Source organism: Pyrus communis, chromosome 1 (genome assembly GCF_963583255.1).
Source record: "Pyrus communis chromosome 1, drPyrComm1.1, whole genome shotgun sequence".
NCBI classification, from domain to species: domain Eukaryota; kingdom Viridiplantae; phylum Streptophyta; class Magnoliopsida; order Rosales; family Rosaceae; genus Pyrus; species Pyrus communis.
In genome coordinates, this window is record NC_084803.1 from 43,194,259 (window position 1) to 43,215,288 (window position 21,030).

The 21,030-nt window shown below is 38.6% G+C and overlaps 2 protein-coding genes across 3 annotated transcripts; both read right to left on the reverse strand.

Moving 5' to 3' along the window:
* Window positions 1-273: 273 nt before the first annotated feature.
* On the reverse strand, window positions 274-1,038 carry LOC137728444 (18.1 kDa class I heat shock protein-like). The gene has a single exon (XM_068467230.1). It carries the CDS (start codon window positions 895-897, stop codon window positions 274-276), a length of 624 nt encoding a protein of 207 aa, XP_068323331.1. The 5' UTR covers window positions 898-1,038.
* A 647-nt stretch (window positions 1,039-1,685) lies between these two features.
* On the reverse strand, window positions 1,686-10,005 carry LOC137713860 (methionine S-methyltransferase-like). 2 transcript variants are annotated; one of them, XM_068453223.1, is made up of 12 exons: window positions 9,410-10,002; window positions 7,883-8,076; window positions 7,564-7,770; window positions 7,352-7,447; window positions 6,922-7,110; window positions 6,655-6,843; window positions 6,329-6,565; window positions 5,223-5,357; window positions 4,483-4,803; window positions 4,126-4,305; window positions 2,431-3,396; window positions 1,686-2,274 (listed from the first exon to the last, which is right to left on the reverse strand). In XM_068453223.1, exons 1-12 carry the CDS (start codon window positions 9,654-9,656, stop codon window positions 2,008-2,010), a joined length of 3,228 nt encoding a protein of 1,075 aa, XP_068309324.1. In that variant the 5' UTR covers window positions 9,657-10,002; the 3' UTR covers window positions 1,686-2,007. The 2 variants fall into 2 exon arrangements, with proteins under 2 accessions (XP_068309324.1, XP_068309317.1); XM_068453216.1 differs by having other exon boundaries at window positions 6,655-7,110; window positions 9,410-10,005.
* Between the last annotated feature and the right edge of the window lie 11,025 nt (window positions 10,006-21,030).

Consider the following 21,030-nt stretch of genomic DNA (forward strand, 5'->3'; position numbering starts at 1 on the left):
TAGTTACATTGGCAGTGGCAAAGGCAAAAAATAAAGGCATTATTCTCACGCAGAAGATAGCTACAACTTATCACACTAATTCATATCATGCCAAAACGTAATATAATATAATCAAGTTCAATGATGCATGCACATTACAAATACTTGTTTTGATTCAATCAATCCCCATATCAACATTACAACACGACACATCATATAACCCTATTGATTATAGCAGTGAGCGCGCTTAATTAGCTTTAACGTACATTACGTACTCAGTTGCTTTCTTGACTTTCATGCGACCTTTGTAGGTTTGACTTCCGCCCCATGATCAGCAGACGAGGAAGAAGAGGCGATGTTGATGAGCTTGGGCTGCCTCTTCTTCTCCGCCGCTAACTTTGGCACCGTAATCTTCAGCACCCCGTCCTCCAGGTGAGCCTTTATCTGATCCAAGTCGGCGTTCCCAGGCAGTCTGAACTGCCTCCAGAACTTGCCGTTTGTCCTCTCAGCGCGGTGCCACTGGTAGTTGTCGCCCTGCAGTTCACCTTCCCGGTCGTCGGCCTTCCTCTCTCCGCTGATCCTCAGTACCCTGTTCTCCTCCACCTCAATCTTGACATCCTCCTTCTTCAGCCCCGGAACGTCCAATGAGATCACGTGTGCAGTCGCCGTCTCTTTCCAGTCAGCACGTGCCAGAGCGAGCGCCTCTTGAACGACTTTAGTAGGGTTTGGGATGGTGAAGGGAGTCTGTTCGAGAGTTCTGAAGGGGTCATTGATCATCATGTGGTCCAAGAGGGAGGAGGGGGATATTGGGTTGTACGTAATCAAGGCATTGGTTTGGGAGGGGGCCATGAGGCCGAACATCATCATCACAAGTAGTACTGACTGCACCACCATCATCACGTTATTCTTCATATGCATGGTGAATGCTGAATGGTGATCGGTCGGTGAGGAAGCAGGAAATTTATTAATTGGCCAAATAACTGAGATGCTTGTTGCGCTTTAATTAAACTGCGGAAAATCTGCAAGACTGAGGAGTGGGTTGGAACTTTGTAACGCTGATGGGAGAAGGTGGAAAGGGCGAGGGTTGGGAGTTTATTTATAGGGCAAATGCAAATATAGGGAGGGAGGGAGGGAGGGAGATGATGATGGTTTTCATCTTTCTAGATGTTTCTTGTGTTTTGTGGAAAAATATAGAACAATCTAGCAAAGTAATGAGATTGGGATGGAAGATTACATCACCGACCCCAAAAAAAGACGAGGTTTATCGAATGTTCCAGATAGTAAAAGAAACAACTCAAGGTAGAGTTGCTTAAGTTAAAATACCAAGTATTCTTATGCTAGGGCTTAACTACGAATGAGATGAGATTTATTCAAAACAATCGTGTGATAATTTTATGCATCTTGTTTCATGTAAATCAATTCTCATCTGTCACCCCGAATTTCTTACCCTAACATCCCAGACCAATATAAAAATGCCTGCAATTTAAGTTTTTCATGCTGTACCTTAACCTTCAATTTTTTTCATAGAATAAATTACTAAGCGAGATTAGCTCTTCAATTTTTTTGAAAGGGAATGAGAGAGAGACATTTCATGAATAATACTATATATATAAAAACGCCTCAAACTATAAAGTCGACAAAGTTGATATGAAGGTGTCGTCACACAAAGTGCCACTAAAAACACACACAAAGTGCTATAAGAAAAATACACAAAATTAATATATGGTATTGATTGAGATTGTTTCAAATATGAATAGGATCGAGATCATGGGAAATTAGGAATGGAATTGGAAGATGTGTATTCAAGAAAATACGAAATTGTAAAAACATTTGAGCTCACTCAAACTTTGGTGCATTCCTTGTGTAAAAGGGCAAATACACATTATACAAGCCTGACTTCCCTAGTGTTGCAATAAAACTTATAGTGGGATCGGCATCCGCATCGGCTTGTACCACAACAGCTCCAACCTCCAGCAATTAAAAGCAAAAATCAGAATCAGAATAAGAATCTGCGAGACATTATAGACTTCAGTTCTTGGTTGCATCCTTAAATTTAGCAATGCAATCCAAAGCGCGCTCGAATTCACTTTCTTCGAGTGCAATGGTGAACCGACAGTAGCCAGGAATTCCAGACCAGGCTCCACTGTTGATGCATAAGCCAGTAGCCTTGTGAATGACTTCCCGGATATTCGAGTCATCAACCTTAACACTCTTGTTCAAGTAGGACAACGGCTTGGCCACCATGGAAACACCGCCACACGGTTCAACCACATCCCACCCGCACTTCTCCAGTGTCTATTACAAACAAAATTAGGAAGACATGGCAAATTAAAACAAGAAAGTGCAAGCTAAAACATTATTGTATAATGTATATAAAGACTCACATACAAATATGTGTGTGAGAGAGAGAGAGAGAGAGAGAGAGAGAGAGAGAGAGAGGAGGGAGTTCACCTCTTTCAGGCACTTGGATCGACTCTTCAAAGTTTTTATATGTTCTGCAATAGCATCCCACAGATCTCCCGGTTTCTGCTCTCTAAGACTCAGCAGCTTCTTAACAGCATATTTAACAGTGTTATGAGGCTTGCTCAATCCTGGAAAGCTGTAAAATGTATCCACCAAAACAGACTGGTTTAATACAAGGAACCCGAATTTGAGTGCTCCACTCAACATCTTTAAAGATAATCCCCCAAGCAGAGAGACACAAAAAGATGGGTTACTAGTATTTAGCTTTGACAAACTGTCCACCAGATTCCAGCCACCCCAACCCTCAAAGTCATATTCCAAGCCTGAGAAGGAAGTATCTATCACAACTCTAGCCCCAACTTTAGCACACGCAGAGAGTAAAATTTCAATCTCTTTGTTGCTGTATATCAAACCAGTTGGGTTAATTGTTGGTCCAGAAATGTATACCCATGGCTTACTCACAGTCTCTAGTGCCCCAGGAAGCACTTTGTCTGTCAGTTTAAAGCCATCTGCGGGCTTAGTAGGTATAGTTACAATATTTGCTTTCAAAAATTTGGCAGCAGAAACATAGTTCCCATTTGCACCAGCAGGAAAACACAATGTACCCCCTTCTTTAATGCAGCAAAGAACAAGCTTGTTAAACAGAGCAAGTGAGCTGTCAGCATATATAAATTCACTGCTGCTGTCAACTGGGTAACCATAAGTACTCTTGATGAATTGCTTGATGCTAGTGGTGATATCTATTTCTGACTCAGCTATATTCTGTCTAGCAAAACTTTCGAAAATAGCAGCCTTGACAGGTGAGGGTACACGCAAGAAGCTTTGATCGACATCCATGTGAATGAGGGTGCAGTTCTCTGCCTCGCTAATTGACAGCTCTGCATCATTGAGAACTGAGACTGCTGAACTAGCAAACCCGATCATCTCTGCTGATTTAGGCAATGCAGATTCCCTCTGAAGAACATATATGAAAATCAACTGGATAAGCAAACTTGTCTTCATGAATAGAGAAAATGTGGTTTTACTGAAGACTTCAATAAATTTCTCACAGCAAGAACAGGTAGTAAACCACACCACAATTTTTTTCGTGTTAGAAATTATAATTGACATCAAATAAATCAGTGGCAGATCTCAACATCCTAAAGGAGGAAAAAAAGAGAAAAGCTTGTCCTTATGGTAAAGTGATAAATCTCAACATCCTAAATATCAGGTACACCACAGAATTGTCTAAACTACTATGTTCCCAAATTATGACACTAGGTACACATAATATTCAGGTTTTTTGTCAGAAATTAAATATTATATAAAGGTCACTTTTACACTTCAGAGAGAGATTTACCCTTCAGAGAGAGATTTACCGGGCTAAAGAATTTAGATAGGACAAACAAACATTTACTGTGCTTAACAACAATAAACATTCCCTTATTCCCTTCCTAATATCATAAACAGAAAGCAGACTATCTTCAGCAGATAACAGATGATAGACATAAAACAAAAGGCAGAAGAAAAATTTGCATTTTCGAATCCAATCAGAATAACAACTTACAATGTCTTTGAGAAAGTTATCAAAAAATGAAAAAAATGGAAGACTTTAAACATAGAAAATAAATAAATGGTATATTTATTACTTTCTTGGCTGCAAATATCTCAAGTTAAATATACTTTTTTAAGGAAATGAATTACCTGTGCAGGAGGATGTCTGTCAGCAAGCTGAAAAGCTAAAAGTTCATGAAAAAGACAACCATAATAACATTGGCTAATTGGTGCAGTATTCCCTTCTAGTAGTTCAACAGTCTTCGACAAGGCCTTGAAGATGGCCTCCTCTTCAGAAATTACAAAAGCTACTTCTAGATCCGAATAAACCTGGAAAACAATTTTGGCTGCTCTTCATGTGAAGATTTTGCATGGTAAAAAAGCTAAGGATAAATTGATAAGATGACATCTTAACATTACAGCTTTGTATTCAATTAGATAAATAGAAAGCCTGAGATAGCCGGGTTAAGTTGGGGAATTTCTGAATTCAAACTGAAAGAACAATACCTTATTTTTCACCAAGCCACATATAATTGCTGCATGGGATGGCAACACAGTTCCTCCAATATATTTGAGGACTCCATTGGAACCTGGAAGGCTGGATAGCTCAAAGTGATCAGATATGTCCAAGAACAAACGAGATCCAATTTCTCTTGTGATATCTAAAAGGTGCACAAAAGCTGAACTAGTAACAGCTTCATAATCAGCAATCCCAGTAACCACCACCTGTGGCTTCAGCTTCCTTATTAGCTCTATCATTAAGTCAGACTGGCGAGGCGCTTCAATAACTGTAAGTACATCCTCTGAAGGATTATCAGTTCCTGCACACTAAGATTCAGAAATAAACGTAGTTATGAAGAATGCCTCAAGTGCAAAAAGATAATAAGTGGAACTGTGGAACTCATTTCCCATGAACACAAGACTACTTTAAACTTTTATCGGAAACTAAAATTATAGATTTGGGTCCTTCTATACTTCATGTTTCTATATCCTGCCCTGAAACTCTCGGAATACCATATCAGTCACATCTACAACTTCCCACTGTTGATCCAATAAAATTTTAGTTATTCCACTAAACTGCAATCAACATTGTTTTCCCAGGTTGTCACTTTTGGTGTCTAATACATACTTACAAATTTGTATGATAAGGTTACAAGGGCAGACTTTTGGGTTAATATTACACTTAACCACAAAAGTAATAGAGAACAAATTAAAATAGAAGCACCACAACTATCAAAATACCACACCTCAATTGCTAACGATGTTAACCACTCCCTTGGAAGGTGTCGGGTCAGATGTTCATCAACAATTGCAAGACGAGGCGAGAACAGTCGAAGAGCATTTTCTATCGCCACAGCCCTTGAAGGAAAGACAACCACATTCTTGTACAAGAAAAGAGAGAAAACAAGTCAGAATGCACCTTATACTACACAACAGGAAAGGCACAAACATGAACTTCTGCAGATTACACTTAAGAATGAAAAATACTTAGATTTCCTTTATTTTTGGTATAATTTATTTCTTTTATTTTGCTACAAAACTTAGACTTTAAAAGAAGTAAAAGTATGTTTCTAGATAACTCTTGGCTACATCACTTTGAAAGCAGGAGAGGATCACTATACAGTTTTAAAAACAAATCACAGATAATCTGTGTATACATGTCATAATATCATCGAACTTATATAATTAAACTGAACAGGAAAATCACCAGGCCATCTATTATCTAAACTATCTAATTATTATGACCAATCTTGTGATTATTTGATTAATTTAGATATTTCATATTTTCTCATCCATCAAAGAGCCATATAAAAGTTGGTTAGCGGGGTAATCAGATTTTTCAGGAGCATTCAGAACTAGGGACACTAAACACAGCCAGTATATTCACAATGGTGATGAGAAACTCATAACCAACATGGAAGAAAGGCTAACTGACCTATGTATCAAGATAACTAACATCTTGAAGACCTCATGCATCATACACTTTATCAAATCAATTAAATTTATACTTGGGGACAGAACAAAGGGATACATCACTGTTACTTGTGTAATCTCAATTCTCCAAGCCATAGGGAAAATATTGACCATAAGTATAATTCAATGGCATTCTTCATTTCTAGGATGTAAATTCATGCTAATTTTCACATTGGGATCTATTTGTCACCTGATAAGTCTAATTCAATGGCATTCTTCATTTCATTTTATTATTTTCTATTTTCTGGGATGATGATAATCATGCAGGTTTGTGAGATCTTCCTACCACTTTTTAGTTAACATGATTTAGTTGAGTAATCAATAACATCTATCACAGAAAAAGTTGATATATGTTTTGTACAAGAGGTTATCATCTTACATCAGCTTTGAGCGGAATGCGGTGATATGTTTTCATAAACCCAGCAATGAGACTACGAAAATGTTTGCTTCCAGCTGGTGGCTCATATGTGCCAAAAGAACCCCCTTTCAGAACACTGGATAGATAAGCTAGGAAGGGAATCTTCTCATCAGCCACAGCATCATCTTCAAATGATAAGTCTAAAGAACTGCTTATATCGTGGAAGCCATTTTCAAGAAACTCAAAAATTGTCTTCACCTGTCAGTTTATTTAATTCAGCATCCATTTAGTTTTCCTATCTTCAGCCGCAATGACATCAACTTTGTTATAATAAATGAACTGCACACCTGATTTGGTTGGCGAAGTTGACAGCTATATACTGATAAAGCATGAGAGATTCGGCCACCAGCATTTCCATAGGCCCAGGCTGTACGAGCACAAATAGGCTGATCTCCAGAAAGCCCCATAAAGAACTCAAAACGGTGTGGACTGTTCTTTTCAATTTCAACTAAGGCTGATATATCTGTATCTGCAGCCTGTAACAATGCACATTTCAAGAGAACTGCAGAAGTTTGAAGGATAAAATTCTTTTCCATAATTAGGGGTATACTTGCCTGGAGAATTTTGGTTTGCCAAAGCTTGTTAACATGGAAACCACGGCGTTCAAACAAGTGCTTACAAACAGCTTGTCCTGGACGACCCCCCATGTTGAAGATCATTATCCCCATAGGTTTAATGACAGCTATTCCTTCCTCCACCGCCCGGGCAATCAGACCTAGGCCAAACTGATCCTCAAGAAAACCCTGCGTAGAAAACAAAAGTTTACATAAAAATACTATTATAGTCTCTAATGATGACTGGACACTGGAATTACTAGAAATCAGTTGGCCAGTTGTCACAAGGCCATACTACATTTCATTAGCAAACAGTTTCCATGTGTAACTAGAAAAACTAATTATGATAATATCTATGTAGCACTGGATGCCTCTTAAGATACAAATTATACAATCAATGCAGAACACACTATCAAGGTTCCGTCCTAACCTGAAGTGCACAATAATTGCTCAACGAATGTAGAAATTCCTCACTTGCATTCTCTGTAATCATTTTAGACATAGCATCTGGATTTGGGTTAAGAATCTGCAAGAACCCAAACAAGGAAAATGAATGAGGAGTCAAATGATTATTCACATGAGGAACCTTCAAAACGGACATTAGACAAACTAACTTTATCTTATTGTAATTGTCGACAATACCTGAGGTATGCATCCAACAATTCGTTCTAGTTGAATGTCATTATCTCTACAATAAGATAGCAGATCCGATTCATGAAACTCTACCCTGTCCAGCAAACTTTTCTTCTCAGCATCATAGATGGGTTGACCTTTTTCGTCCAAAGCATTTAAGTACAAGTTTATCCATGACATCTTTACTGCTCTAGGATTGATATCAAGGCCGTACACCTGAAAAGGGTAGTTTCTTCATCATTCAGAGAAGCAGGAAAGGTTGAAATGTGAACAGAATAAAGACTAATAACATGCATGGTAAAGTAGGACAAACAAAAACCAAAACTACCTTTGATGGCAACCACTTCTCAGCAATGGCAATGGATATCCAACCATTTCCACAACCAAGCTCAGCAACTGACTTGTCCTTGAAGATAGAATCGGAATGTCTGTTTAGTCCTTCAAAAAAAGTAAAAGACCAGTCTTCTGGAACAAAAATACTGGGGATAACCATCATCGTCAATTTCTTCCTACCCTGGTGACCTGTAGTAGCCCAATAACAGGTTCAGACCAGCTGATTCAACCACCATGGCAAGCAAACAATTGTGCGGCCATTAGTGATTCTATAATGCCCCCACCCCCCGTTCGACCGTCCGAAACAGGCCGTAGGAGTATAGCCAACAAGAAGCGTAAATCCATCCATGATTTCAGATTATCATTCGGAAACCGCAATATTCAATTGCGATATCCCCATCGTATGCTACAGTTTATCTGTTCAGAACTGTCCTGTTATACTGTAATCTTATGGCCAACTTCGAACTCATTAAGATTAAATCGACAATTGAAAATGAACAAAAAAAAAAGACTTGGACGATATTATAAAAATTGTGCTTGTTCGGTAATTAAAAATAGAAAATTTGAAGTCCGCCGCTGGAGAAGGAAAAGTGACTTTGGTTTCCCAGAAACAAACCAAACAAGGAATAGGAATATAGGATTGGTTACTGAGAAAACGACGAGTAAAAGCAAAAAGAAGCCAAATGCCAGAGTACCAATTTTTCGCCATTACGAAAACGCCCACAAAATCAGACACGCACACAAAGCAAAAGGACAGTCAAAAGAACTGAGACAAACAATTGCAGTGAGTCATTGGATAATTCAATTTTGGATTGTTTTATGAACACCTCATAATTTGTTAAATACACCCCACAATTAAAAATTTTCTCGATAATTTCAGTTTTACCCTTCTTTTTGTTACCTTCCCAATAAAAATAAAAAATCTCACAACCAACCAACCTATCAAAGTATGAAACTTCGGATCATCTGAACCTTTGGAGAGGCAATAAGAGCATTGCATGTACCCTGTTTTCTAAGGAGCTTTTTCTGCAGGTTTCTAGAAACTGTATTAGGAGTTCATTCCTAGCTAATTGCTTTTGATAATGATCTTGAAATTAAAATCATATCCTATTATCCAGGTTTCACGCTACTGCAGTAGGGTTTTGTTCTTATTTTGTACTTTTTCATCTGGATAATATTCATATCCTTGCTTGGGAATTCCTGGTTGGACTTGGTATAGTTCTCAAATCGAAAATTGATATGAATATCATGCAAAAGAAAAAGAACAAAAATAAGTACAAAGATGATTATAATGATGTTGAGAAAATGTAAACAGTATAATATAAATAAAAGGCGAGGATCTGAACAATGGTGATGGACTGGGGAGTTTTATTTTATGCAGGTTTAAATGAAGGGTAAATTTGGAATTATAGAAGAAAAATTTGATTATGGGGTGTTAATAAAAAAACCCTTCAATTTTCCATTTCCTACAGTATCTCGGTAACCAAACAGAATCGATACTGAATGAGAGAGGGAGAGAGACCTTCATACTGATCGAAGAAGATGTCTTCAATCTGAAAATGGTAGGTGCGAAAACATTGATCGCAGGACTCCTTGGAGGGGAAGCGGTTCTGGAGGTCCGTGAGGAAGATCCGAGCTTGAGTTCGGGTTTTTGGATCCTCGAGACGCTCCAGCACTGATCTCAAGGCGGCGTATGCGGCATCTCCCGACTGCCGACACCGCTTCAAGAAGTCGTCCACCGATTCCAACGAAGCCTCGTTCTTCGCCATTCACTCACTCTGTCACTCACACGATGATTCAGGCAAGCCAAGTGATGAGGGTTCTCTTGTTCTTCTTCTGTAGAGGAAGAGAGAGAGAGAGAGAGAGAGAGAGAGAGGGGGAGAGAGAGAGTATGAAGATGGATAAAGAGCGAGACAAGGAGGAGAGTGGGCTTTGGAATTTGGTTGTTTATTGTTAAAAGAAAAAAAGGCCAGGTAGCAAGGAGAAGGTTTGTTCCCGGTTGTTTCGTATCATTTTTATTATTAATTCCTTTCTTTAAAAAATAATTTCTTAGTTTCTTTGGTTAGGTCAAGATATTATTCCATTTATAATAATTTGTTTTAGGGAAAAATCGAACATTGTTGTAGGCCTATTTGACTAAACTGTATTTAAGATAAAGAGGGAGAGGGGCCGGTGGCAACATAGAGATGTAATTCTGAGGTGTGTGTTGCATCACCCTGCCTTTATTTATAGTAGTAGAATAAGTTAAATCCTTACCTTAATAGGATTACAACTTTAATAAAAAGATACTCTTAGATACACTAGGATTTACACAATCACATTCCTAATCCAATAGGAATGCAACACTCCACTTTAAGTGTGTAAATACTCAAATAAAACGTCGCATCAAATCTTTAGCAGATGAGGTAGAATAGTTGATGAAGTCGTTGACACAACGGGTGAATGTGAGTCTCAAATTTAAAAAAAAGCATGCATAGGTAGTAAAACTCACAAAACCCTCGCTATGATAAAACCTAAGGTAGGTAAAAACCTATAAACTAAGGAGAAAAGTGAGAAGTATGCATAATGTCTAAAACAAACGTCAAACAAGACAAAAGTAATGAACTCAATGAAGTATGATCATCCCAGAATGGGTGCCTCATTAAAACCTCGTTAGATAGCAAAAACTCAGTGGGAAAAATGCTCCTAATTGTAGGAAAAAGAGTATATTAAGATCAAGTGAGTATGCGTCTGGATACTCTCCTTAAGTTCGACATAACTTCCAAATAAGAGAACTACATGAAATTCAACTCAAACAATTTACGCATACCGATTCCTTGGATGAGCTTCTGAAAAGTAGACTTGGGCAATAACTTGGTAAAAAGATTGGCTAAGTTGTCTTGGGAACATATTTGCTTGACTTTAATGTTATGATGTTGTTGTTGTGGGTGAAAATAAAAGAACTTCAGCGATATGTGCTTGGTGTTGTCTCCTTTGATGTATCCCTTCTTTAGCTGTTTGATACATGCTACATTGTCTTCAAAGATCGTCGTAGAAAGGTCAACGATGGAAGTAAGACCACTAGTGCTTCGAATATGTTCCATGACTGCTCTCAACCAAAAACACTCAAGTGAGGCTTCGTGCAAGGCGAGAATCCTAGCATGGTTTGAAGAAGTTGCAACTAATAAAGGTGTCTCCAACAGTAAAGACATAGCCTGTTTGAGAACGTGCCCTATGTGGGTCAGACAGATAACCAGTATCTATGTAACCAACAAGGCGGGAATCAACCCGAGGACTAAGAGGGTAGCGATTCCTCTCGAGGATTCATGGGTGTAGAACAAGCTCAAATCCGTCGTACCCTTGAGGTAGCGAAAAATATCTTTAACACCATTCCAGTGTTTACGTGTAGGCGCATTGTTGTATCTAGCCAAAAGATTAACAGCGAAGGAGATGTCGAGTCTAGTGCATTGAGCCAAGTACAATAAAGCACTAATTGCACTTAGCTATGGAACTTTTGGCTTTAAAATATCTTCTTCATCCTTCTTGGGATGGAAGGGATCTTGTTTAGCATATAGAGTCCGAATGACCATAAGAGTACTCGAATGCTTCGCTTTATCCTCATTAAAATGTTGCAACATCTTTTAGGTGTAGTTCAATTGATGTACTAGGATTCCATCTGAATAATGTTCGATCTCCATGCCAAGACAATATCAAGTTTTTCCAAGATCTTTCATCTCAAATTCCGATTTTAAGTGAACGACAATTTCCTCAAGTTCTCCAGGAGTCTCGATGAGGTTTATGTCGTCGACATAAACTGCAACGACCGCAAATCCGGAATGTGACTTCTTAATGAACACGCATAGGCATAGTTCGTTGTTCACATAACCCTAACTTATCAAATATTCACTCAGACGGTTATACCACATCCACCCCGATTATTTCAATTTGTATAATGATCTCCTCAATCTAATCGAGATAGTGTTCCGTGGTCTAGAACTATTTGAACCAGTAAATGGAAGTCCTTCTGGAACTTTCATGTAGAATTTTGTATCTAGATCCTCATAGAGATACGCAGTTACCACGTCTGTGAGCTGCATAGTCAATTTTTCGAAAACTACCAAACTGATAAGGTAGCAGAACATTGTGACGTCCATTACGGGGGAATATATATCCTCGTAATCAATCCCAGAGCGTTGAGAGAAGCCTTGCACTACGAGGCATGCTTTGTATTGCACTATTTCATTCCTTTCATTACGCTTCCTTACAAAAACCCATTTGTAGCCTACATGCATCACATTTGGTGGAGTAGAAGCTATATGCCAAAACACCTTACGTTTTGCAAGCGAATCAAGTTCGACCTAGATTGCTTGTTTCTAGTTTAACTAATCTTTTCTATATCGACATTCATCAAAGGAACGTGGTTTAATGTCATCGCTAAGTATGATGTCAGAAGCAACTGTATAAGCAAATGCATCATCAACAATCATCTTATTCTGATTTCAAACCTCATAAAAGACTACATAATGGACCGAAATCTCACCATTCTCTAGAGGTTGGGTTGTCTCATCTAAGACATCATCATAATCTATAATAACCTCATGCGTTGAACCAGATGAGTAAGCAATGGTCGAATCAGACTAGGTTCACTAGTTTGTGCCGTTTTCCTCTTCTAGAGTTGTGAATCCTTTGAACCAGGGGGTCTGCCACGCTTCAGGGTAGGAAAAGATGATTGGCTAGTTGCCAATATACTAGGCCATGTGGGAGGTACGACCGCCCCACCCTCTGGGACGGTCCGGCATTTCAAGGCAATGGTATGACGTACGTTAAGTATGTTCATCTTTGCATGTGCGTTTGCAGCGGGTATATGTGATATCGTCACCTTATCTAGATCAGTAAAAACATCTGGCATGCTTTGAGCGATGTTCTGAAGATCTAGAATACGTCGCACTTCAGTTTCAGACTGAGGGGTGCATGGATCTAAATGAGACATAATGGGAGTAATCCACGACAATTTGCAGCGTTCTACAGGAATGTTAGTGATCTTATCTCTCCTTAATAACGGGAAGACTATCTCATCAAAGTGACAATTCGCAAAACGTGCAATAAAGAGATCTTCTGTCAAGGGTTCTAAGTAACGAATAATGGACAGTGAATCATAATCGACATAGATTCCTATTTTTCTCTGATGACCTATTTTGGTACATAGTGGTGGCGCTATTGACATATAGACTGCACACCCAAACACACATAAATGCGAAACGTCAAGCTCGTATCCAGTAACCAAATGTAATGGTGAATAAGGTTGGGTAGCGGTGAGCCTCAGGCAAACCCACATGGTTGCGTGCAATATTGTATGGCCCCAAGCAGATACCAATAAGTTGGTTCGCATAACCAAAGTTTGAGCTATCGTTTGAAGGCGCTTTATGAAAGCTTTTGCCAGACCGTTGTGGGTGTGAATATAGGGTACATGATGTTCAACTTCAATCCCAACAGACATACAATAATCGTCAAAAGTTTGTGACGTAAACTCTCCAGCATTATCCAGTCGAATCAACTTGATTGGATAGTCAGGGTGGTGAGCCCTAAGCTTAATAATTTATGCTAGGAGTTTCGCAAATACAACATTGCATGTGGATAATAAGCAGACATGTGACCATCACGTTGATGCATCAACCAACACCATGAAGTATCTAAATGGTCCACACATTGGTTGGATAAGTCCATAAATATCCCCCTGAATATTCTGAAGAAACTTATGGAGGATCATGAATAATCTTTGTAAGTGAGGGTTGAATGTTTAACTTTCCCAGGGTGCATGCTTTGCAAAACGGATGGTCGGGATAAGATTTTAAGTGATGCCCATGAGATACTTTGAGGATACGACGCATCATATCTCATCTGGGGTGTCTTATTCGATCATGCCAAGCATGAGAATGCTCTGGAACCCAGCCATAGGGTAGGCCACGTGATGGGTTTCAATGGCTCGAATGGTTGCTATGTACAACCCACTTGGGAGACGTTGCGGCTTCTCATAAATACGTCTTCGACCATATTCATAAAAAGTGATAATTTTGAACCATTCTCTTAAGTGGTTTCAACATGATATTGATCATCTCGAATATCTCTAAAATTTAGCAACGTTCTGTCGGAACGTGAAGAATAAAGTGTCTCTTTAATGGTTAATTGAATACCATTGAACAACATAATATGGGCCTTTCCGTATCCTTCTATCAGGTTGGATGGGCCTGAGAGGGTTATCAGAGGTGCATTCTTAGGTAAGAAGTTAGTTAAATAGTGTTTCTCACGCAGTATGGTGTGCATGGTGGCATTATTAGTCAGACAACTAACTTCCTCACTCGTCATACCTAGAAATAAATTAATTAAATCGGTCACATGCATAAATATAATTCCATTCATTCAATTAATCAATTTGAGAAATAATGTCCATAATAATAATCCATAATTGAAAACAAACCAATCCAAACAAATAATTCCACAGACTTAGAAAAATTGTCCAAAAATTAAACCATAAACCTAAATTTTTTTTTAAGGGGTTTCGGCCACTAGGGGTGTAAAAACACCCTAACATGTCTCAGAAAAATATAACTTTATTCTTCCATAAGAGCGGATGCCTCCTTAAAATATGAAACCTCTAGAGTTTTGAGAGCATCTTCGGGATGTTCTACATGAACAAAGTTAGCATCATGATGGGAATGATACTTGACAATGGTCTTGTGAGTAGCTCGGCATACACGGGACCAATGATCATTTGATCCACAGAGGTAGCACATGTCCATTTCAGTGGAAGCTGATTGAACAATAGCTTTTCCCTTGTTCTTGAAGTTTGGGGCCTTAGGGGCAAGGGTGTAACATCTCACATCGCCTAGGGGAGTTGATCTTGTAAAAGTTATATGTATATTCTCATCTCTACCTAGCACAAGGCCTTTTGGGAACACATTGGCTTTGGGTTCCATCGGAACTCCGAAGTTAAGCGAGTTCGGGGCGAGAACATTCCCAGGATGGGTGACCCACTGGGAAGTTCTCGTGTGAGTTCTTAGAAACAAAACCATGAAGGCGTGGTCGGGGCCTAAAGCAGACAAATTGTGCTACGGTGGAGTCGAGCCTTATATGTGGTGGGGGCCCAGGGCGGGATGTGACAATTTGGTATCATAGCTAATCCCTGGCCGAAAGTGTGCCAACGAGGACGTGAGGCCCCTAAAAAAGGTGGATTGTAACATCCCACATCGCCCAGAGGAGTGGATCCTATAAGCTTTATATGTATATTCCTATCTTTACCTAGCACGAGGCTTTTTGGGAATTCACTGGCTTCGGGTTCCATCGGAACTTCGAAGTTAAGCGAGTTCGGGTGAGAGTATTCCCAGGATGGGTGACCCACTGGGAAGTTCTCGTGTGAGTTCCTAGAAACAAAACCGTGAGGGCGTGGTCAGGGCCAAAAGCGGACAATATCGTGCTACGGTGGAGTCGAGCCGGGGATGTGGTGGAGGGCTGGGCCGGGATGTGACAAAGGGGTTGGCGTTTTTGGGTCAAATTTCCTCACTAGGGTGGGCTTCTGTTTGTGGACCTTGGGCCCATAATGGAGCTTGCCCCTCTTTTTCACGACCACGACAAGCTTTATGTCGGTTGTGGCTGCTAAAATTAGTCGTATGCGCTTCAGGCAGAGTGTTCGAGTCAGTGGGTCAAGCTTGATGATTCTTCATCAAAAGCTGGTTCTGCTTTTCAGTGAGAAGTAAAACAGATATCAAATCCAAAAATTTGGTGAACTTTTGTGCCCTATATTGTTGCTGCAGGACAATATTGATGGCATTGAAGATCAAATTAGTATTCTCTAAGATATCTTGTTCGGTTAAGTCATTTTTACAGAACTTAAGCAGAGATCAGATTCTATAAACTTTAGAGTTGTATTCATTCACAGACTTACAGTTTTGGAAGCGTAAATGTTGTCAATCATGTCTTGCATCAGGCAAGTAAATGTCTTTTTGGTGATCGAAGCAATCGACCAGAGCGAGCCAGAGGGTACTTGGATCCTCCCCTGTGACGATCCGTCCCTAATTTTCACTGTAATTTCCTTTTCGTTTGTGTAATTTGACATTTTTACCCTTTTTGGGGAAAAGTGTAATCTGACGTGGACTTTGTTTTCGACTGTTGTTTCATTTCCTAGTTTCGTACTTAAATTGTACTTGTTACTACAAACGCGTAAGCGCGTGTCAGACTCGAATCGAATCTGTAACAAAAAAAAAGTTACACTCCATTACAGTACGATAACCACGGTTATTTTATACACATGCGTACAAATTATCAGTGTTTGAAACACTGTAAGAAATCAGATTTTATATCCCTAAAAAGTGGATCTGTGTCTCCCAATCAACAACAAATTAAATTTGCTTTCCATCAATCATTCCTATCCATTCATTTTTCCCTGTTTCTCTCTTCACCACCCATTTAGATTTTTCCTTCTTTTACATAACCAATCAATGAGTTGCACACTCACACCAGTCACAAAATCAATTTTCAGATTTCACTTTCTCTCCTCGAAGGACTCTCTCTTCGCTTTCACTCTACAACTCACTCAAGCGAGCACTAAACCTCACAAACGTGACCTGAAAACTACATGGTTGATCTCCCTTCACCACTACGAAGACAACCGTGTAACCAGATAGTGATTTGACCGAGTTTTGGACGTCGAACTTGGTGAGTTTGGGTTCAACGAATTTCAGGCTGAGTCAAGGAGTTTTGAAGGTCGGGGAAGCTCTCTTACAACTCCCCAAGGCTCCTAGGACAAGTTTGAGGAAACTTTGATGAGAAACAACCCATTTTCGAGAAGTTCCAATTTTGACCGTGCCTTTCGAGGCTTTTTCAGGCCACCTCCATCCACTTTTTGGACTTCCAAGAGGTATAATCTTGTTCTACTCCTCATAAGCTTCATTTCCATATAAATTTTGTGAAAAATGGTTGAGAAATAAGCAAATTGTGAAGTTTGAAAAAATTTCCCAAAAACTGGCGACATTTTCCAGAATCCAACAAGTTTAGACGGCGGCGACCTGCGAGGACCACCGAAGAAGACGACGGAATATCCTAACGACATTAGCTAACGACGTTATTATTTAACGGAATATTCCGTCACTTTAATGGAATATTCTTAATGGCCGTTAGGGCCTCCGTCAGCCTCTACCTGCGTGTAGTGGCATGTATGGTCGTGCCCTAGGTGGTGCATGAGGGTGCGTTCGACCTCCGTTTTACCTTCTGTCAATTTATGTAGGTCCGCGACATCGAGTATTTGATTTCGTATATTTAAACCCTAGGTTTGAGCAAACTATGGGGGTTTTATTTAAGTTTTTGTATATGTGTTATTAATTAATTTAAAATAGTTATTTCACATATAGGGGAAACGTATCCCTATGACGTATGGGTCAGGCAAGGCTCGAAGGCTATAATTCGACAATGTATTTGTGAGTGGGCAGTTTGTTTTTATATCTATACATAGTTATAGTTTCCATAAATGCGTATTTACTCCAATTTTTACGCTTATGTTGCCAAGTATCGTTATTGTGATATTAAATGTGATAAATGCTGCTATATGGTTGGGATATTACTGTCATGACATTTATACATATTTGCACATGCTTATCATTGCTCCACCCCGGTGTTAGTACTTGCCCCAGGGCCAGGGACAATCCTTAATGTGTATGTTCACATCGGCATCGTTTGCTCGCCTTGGATCCAAATTAGGTGCCAGTCCTGTCTTACAAATTGCATTAGGCAATTTTGACTCGTATGTGACCTTGCTTCGGCACCAGCCTTCATGTGTCATAGTACTAGAGTGTGTTGATTACACCCAGTCATGTTCGTGTTAGAAATTATCTGATTATCTGTACTAATTTGTGTGTTAACTTAGACGAATGAGCACTTGTTTATACTTGATTATCACATGATTATATTACTGCAGCATTATATATATCATGACTTGGCATATTTCTGGTTATTTTGCTGTTGTACTTTTATTTACATACTTACGTAGTATGTTTTACGGAAACTATATTTGTTTTCTAGCGAGGGGTTACTATATTCGAAAATAAAGGTTTTTCTTACAAACATTGTTTTGCTGACCCACTCAACTTTGTTTTTCGCCCCTCCAGGACCTAGGTAGTTGTACTCTTTGTGGCATTCTAGGAACCTCCGACAGTTCTGATATTAGCTTTGTTTAAAAGTATGAACTTATCCACTGTTGTGTAAAAGTGTACTTTAACCACTTTGACTACCTTACTGTAGATCCTGTTTGTACGGAGCCTCGGGATCAATTGATCATGATCGTTCACCATAGATCAAACGGCTACGATTCCACCAACCTCCTGTTCATTGCCTTCTCTCTTTCTTCTTTCAATGCTTGTCTTCTCTTGTTCCCAAATGGAACGAGTTCACGACAAAGGCATGTTATCAACTCGTCGTAAACTCAATTGGCACATGGAACAAGTTTGCGACAGATGTGCTTCAGTGCATGATGAGCGAGCAGATCGGAGACGAGATTTGTTGGGCAAAACCGTGGGGAACAGAAAGGCGGTGGATGAGACATTGCATCCATGGATTTGGAGGTCCTTCAGCTGCGACGGCACGCTTAGATGCTGTGTTTTTTTTCACCATTCAATCTGTGTTGAACGACCAGGATCAATGGATCCCGAGGGTCCGCACAAACAAGATCCAGAGAGGATCTTCTTCCCCATACGAGCCATTAAGTTTTGTTAATAGCTCTCATGAGAAATAAGTTTTGCTAATAGCTGTCATGAAAAATAAACAACGGAGACGGAGTAATGACAGAAGACGTTTATGTTGTTAGACTTGTTTCAACCAATCTCAAGATTGTTGCAAATATATACGGTGCTGCTTGCTGCTTGGCTGAGCCTCAGAGCCTCAGGTGTATTGTCAGTACTAGGAATGCTAAGTTCAAGTAGATATGTCTCTCAGTTGGGTAGAGTAGAGTAGAGACGAAAATGAAGAATTAGAACTTAACCTATTTCTCTGCTTCCAAATTTGCAAACAGACTGTAAAAGTCCCTTTCAAGTTATGACTGCATAAAAGGGGGCAAATAATCTAGGCAATACGATGGTCACGAGAAAAAAAGAACGAAATACAGAAGATGTCTTACCAACTTGTATCCAAACATTTTGTGAAAAATGCAATGACCAAAAAAGTGATTGAAATCTTTGATGCGCTTCTTAGTTTCTGCCCCTAATGATCCTTGCTTTACGCCATGAACAGACACAAAACTTTCCCGTGTTGTTAAAAAAGGAAAGGGCCAGTGACACCATTTGAAACACTAAGGGCTTGTTTTCATAATCTCATTATTAATTGAACTTAGACATGGCTACTTAGTCAAAAGTAGGCCTGGCAAACGGGTCGTGTCTGTCGTGTTCGTGTCGTTTTCGTGTAACACCTGTTATCTTAACGGGTCGTGTCGTGTCACACCCGTTATCTTAACGGGTCCTTAACAGGTCGTGTCACTTTACCCAACGGGTAAAGTGACCCAACCCGTTATGACCCGTTAAGAAAAAAATATATTTTTTTACAATTTGCACATACCACACATTGCGACATAAATATTACTTGAAAACATTAAAACATTTCTCGTTCAAGTACTATATCTACACTCGAAAATGAAAGCCTAATAAAAAAAATAATACATACACTACTAATCTATTACAAATATTAAATGTATATAATTATTAATATTATAGTTGATTCATACTTTTATTAAGTATATAAATTCCACTAGTGTAAATATTTTACATTGAAGATCAAATTCATTCTTTGTATTCATATAGGGTCAAGGAGTGTAGCTGTTAAAATTCATCAAAATCAGAGTTAAAATAACCGTTAAATCTTGATTTTTCGTTTATAACCGTCGAAAAGCTTTGTCCCGTTACTTGATCTCTGAATGTTTTTTTTTTTGTGATTTTTTGCTGATGTGATCTCCAAGCATATACAAACAATTTTGACGGTTTGGATCGTTGAAATTAGTTTTGGAGAATTCGTAAAACGATAGATTGACTAATACTTAGAGTTTATTTATACTTTCATTAAGTATAACATAAGATTTTGTGGTATCCATTTGTGTAAATATTTTAAATTGAAGATCGAATTCATTCATTGTATTCATATAGGGTCAAGGAGTGTAGTTATAAAAAATCATCAAAATCGGAGTTAAAATAACCGTTAAATCGTGATTTTTCGTTTATAACCGTTGAAAAGCTTTGTCCCGTTACTTGATCTCTGAATGTTTTTTTTTTTTGTGATTTTTTGCTGATGTGATCTCCAAGCATATACAAACAATTTTGACGGTTTGGATCGTTGAAATTAGTTTTGGAGAATTCGTAAAACGATAGATTGACTAACACTTAGAGTTTATTTATACTTTCATTAAGTATAACATAAGATTTTGTGGTATCCATTTGTGTAAATATTTTAAATTGAAGATCGAATTCATTCATTGTATTCATATAGGGTCAAGGAGTGTAGTTATAAAAAATCATCAAAATCGGAGTTAAAATAACCGTTAAATCGTGATTTTTCGTTTATAACCGTTGAAAAGCTTTGTCCCGTTACTTGATCTCTGAATGTTTTTTTTTTGTGATTTTTTGCTGATGTGATCTCCAAGCATATAAAAACAATTTTGACGGTTTGGATCGTTGAAATTAGTTTTGGAGAATTCGTAAAACGATAGATTGACTAACACTTAGAGTTTATTTATACTTTCATTAAGTATAACATAAGATTTTGTGGTATCCACTTGTGTAAATATTTTAAATTGAAGATCGAATTCATTCATTGTATTCATATAGGGTCAAGGAGTGTAGTTATAAAAAATCATCAAAATTGTAGTTAAAATAACCGTTAAATCGTGATTTTTCGTTTATAACCGTTGAAAAGTTTTGTCCCGTTACTTGATATTTGAATGTTTTTTTTTGTGATTTTTTGCTGATGTGATCTCCAAGCATATACAAATAATTTTGACGGTTTGGATCTTTGAAATTAGTTTTGGAGAATTCGTAAAACGATAGATTGACTAACACTTAGAGTTTATTTATACTTTTATTAAGTATAACATAAGATTTTGTGGTATCCACTTGTGTAAATATTTTAAATTGAAGATCA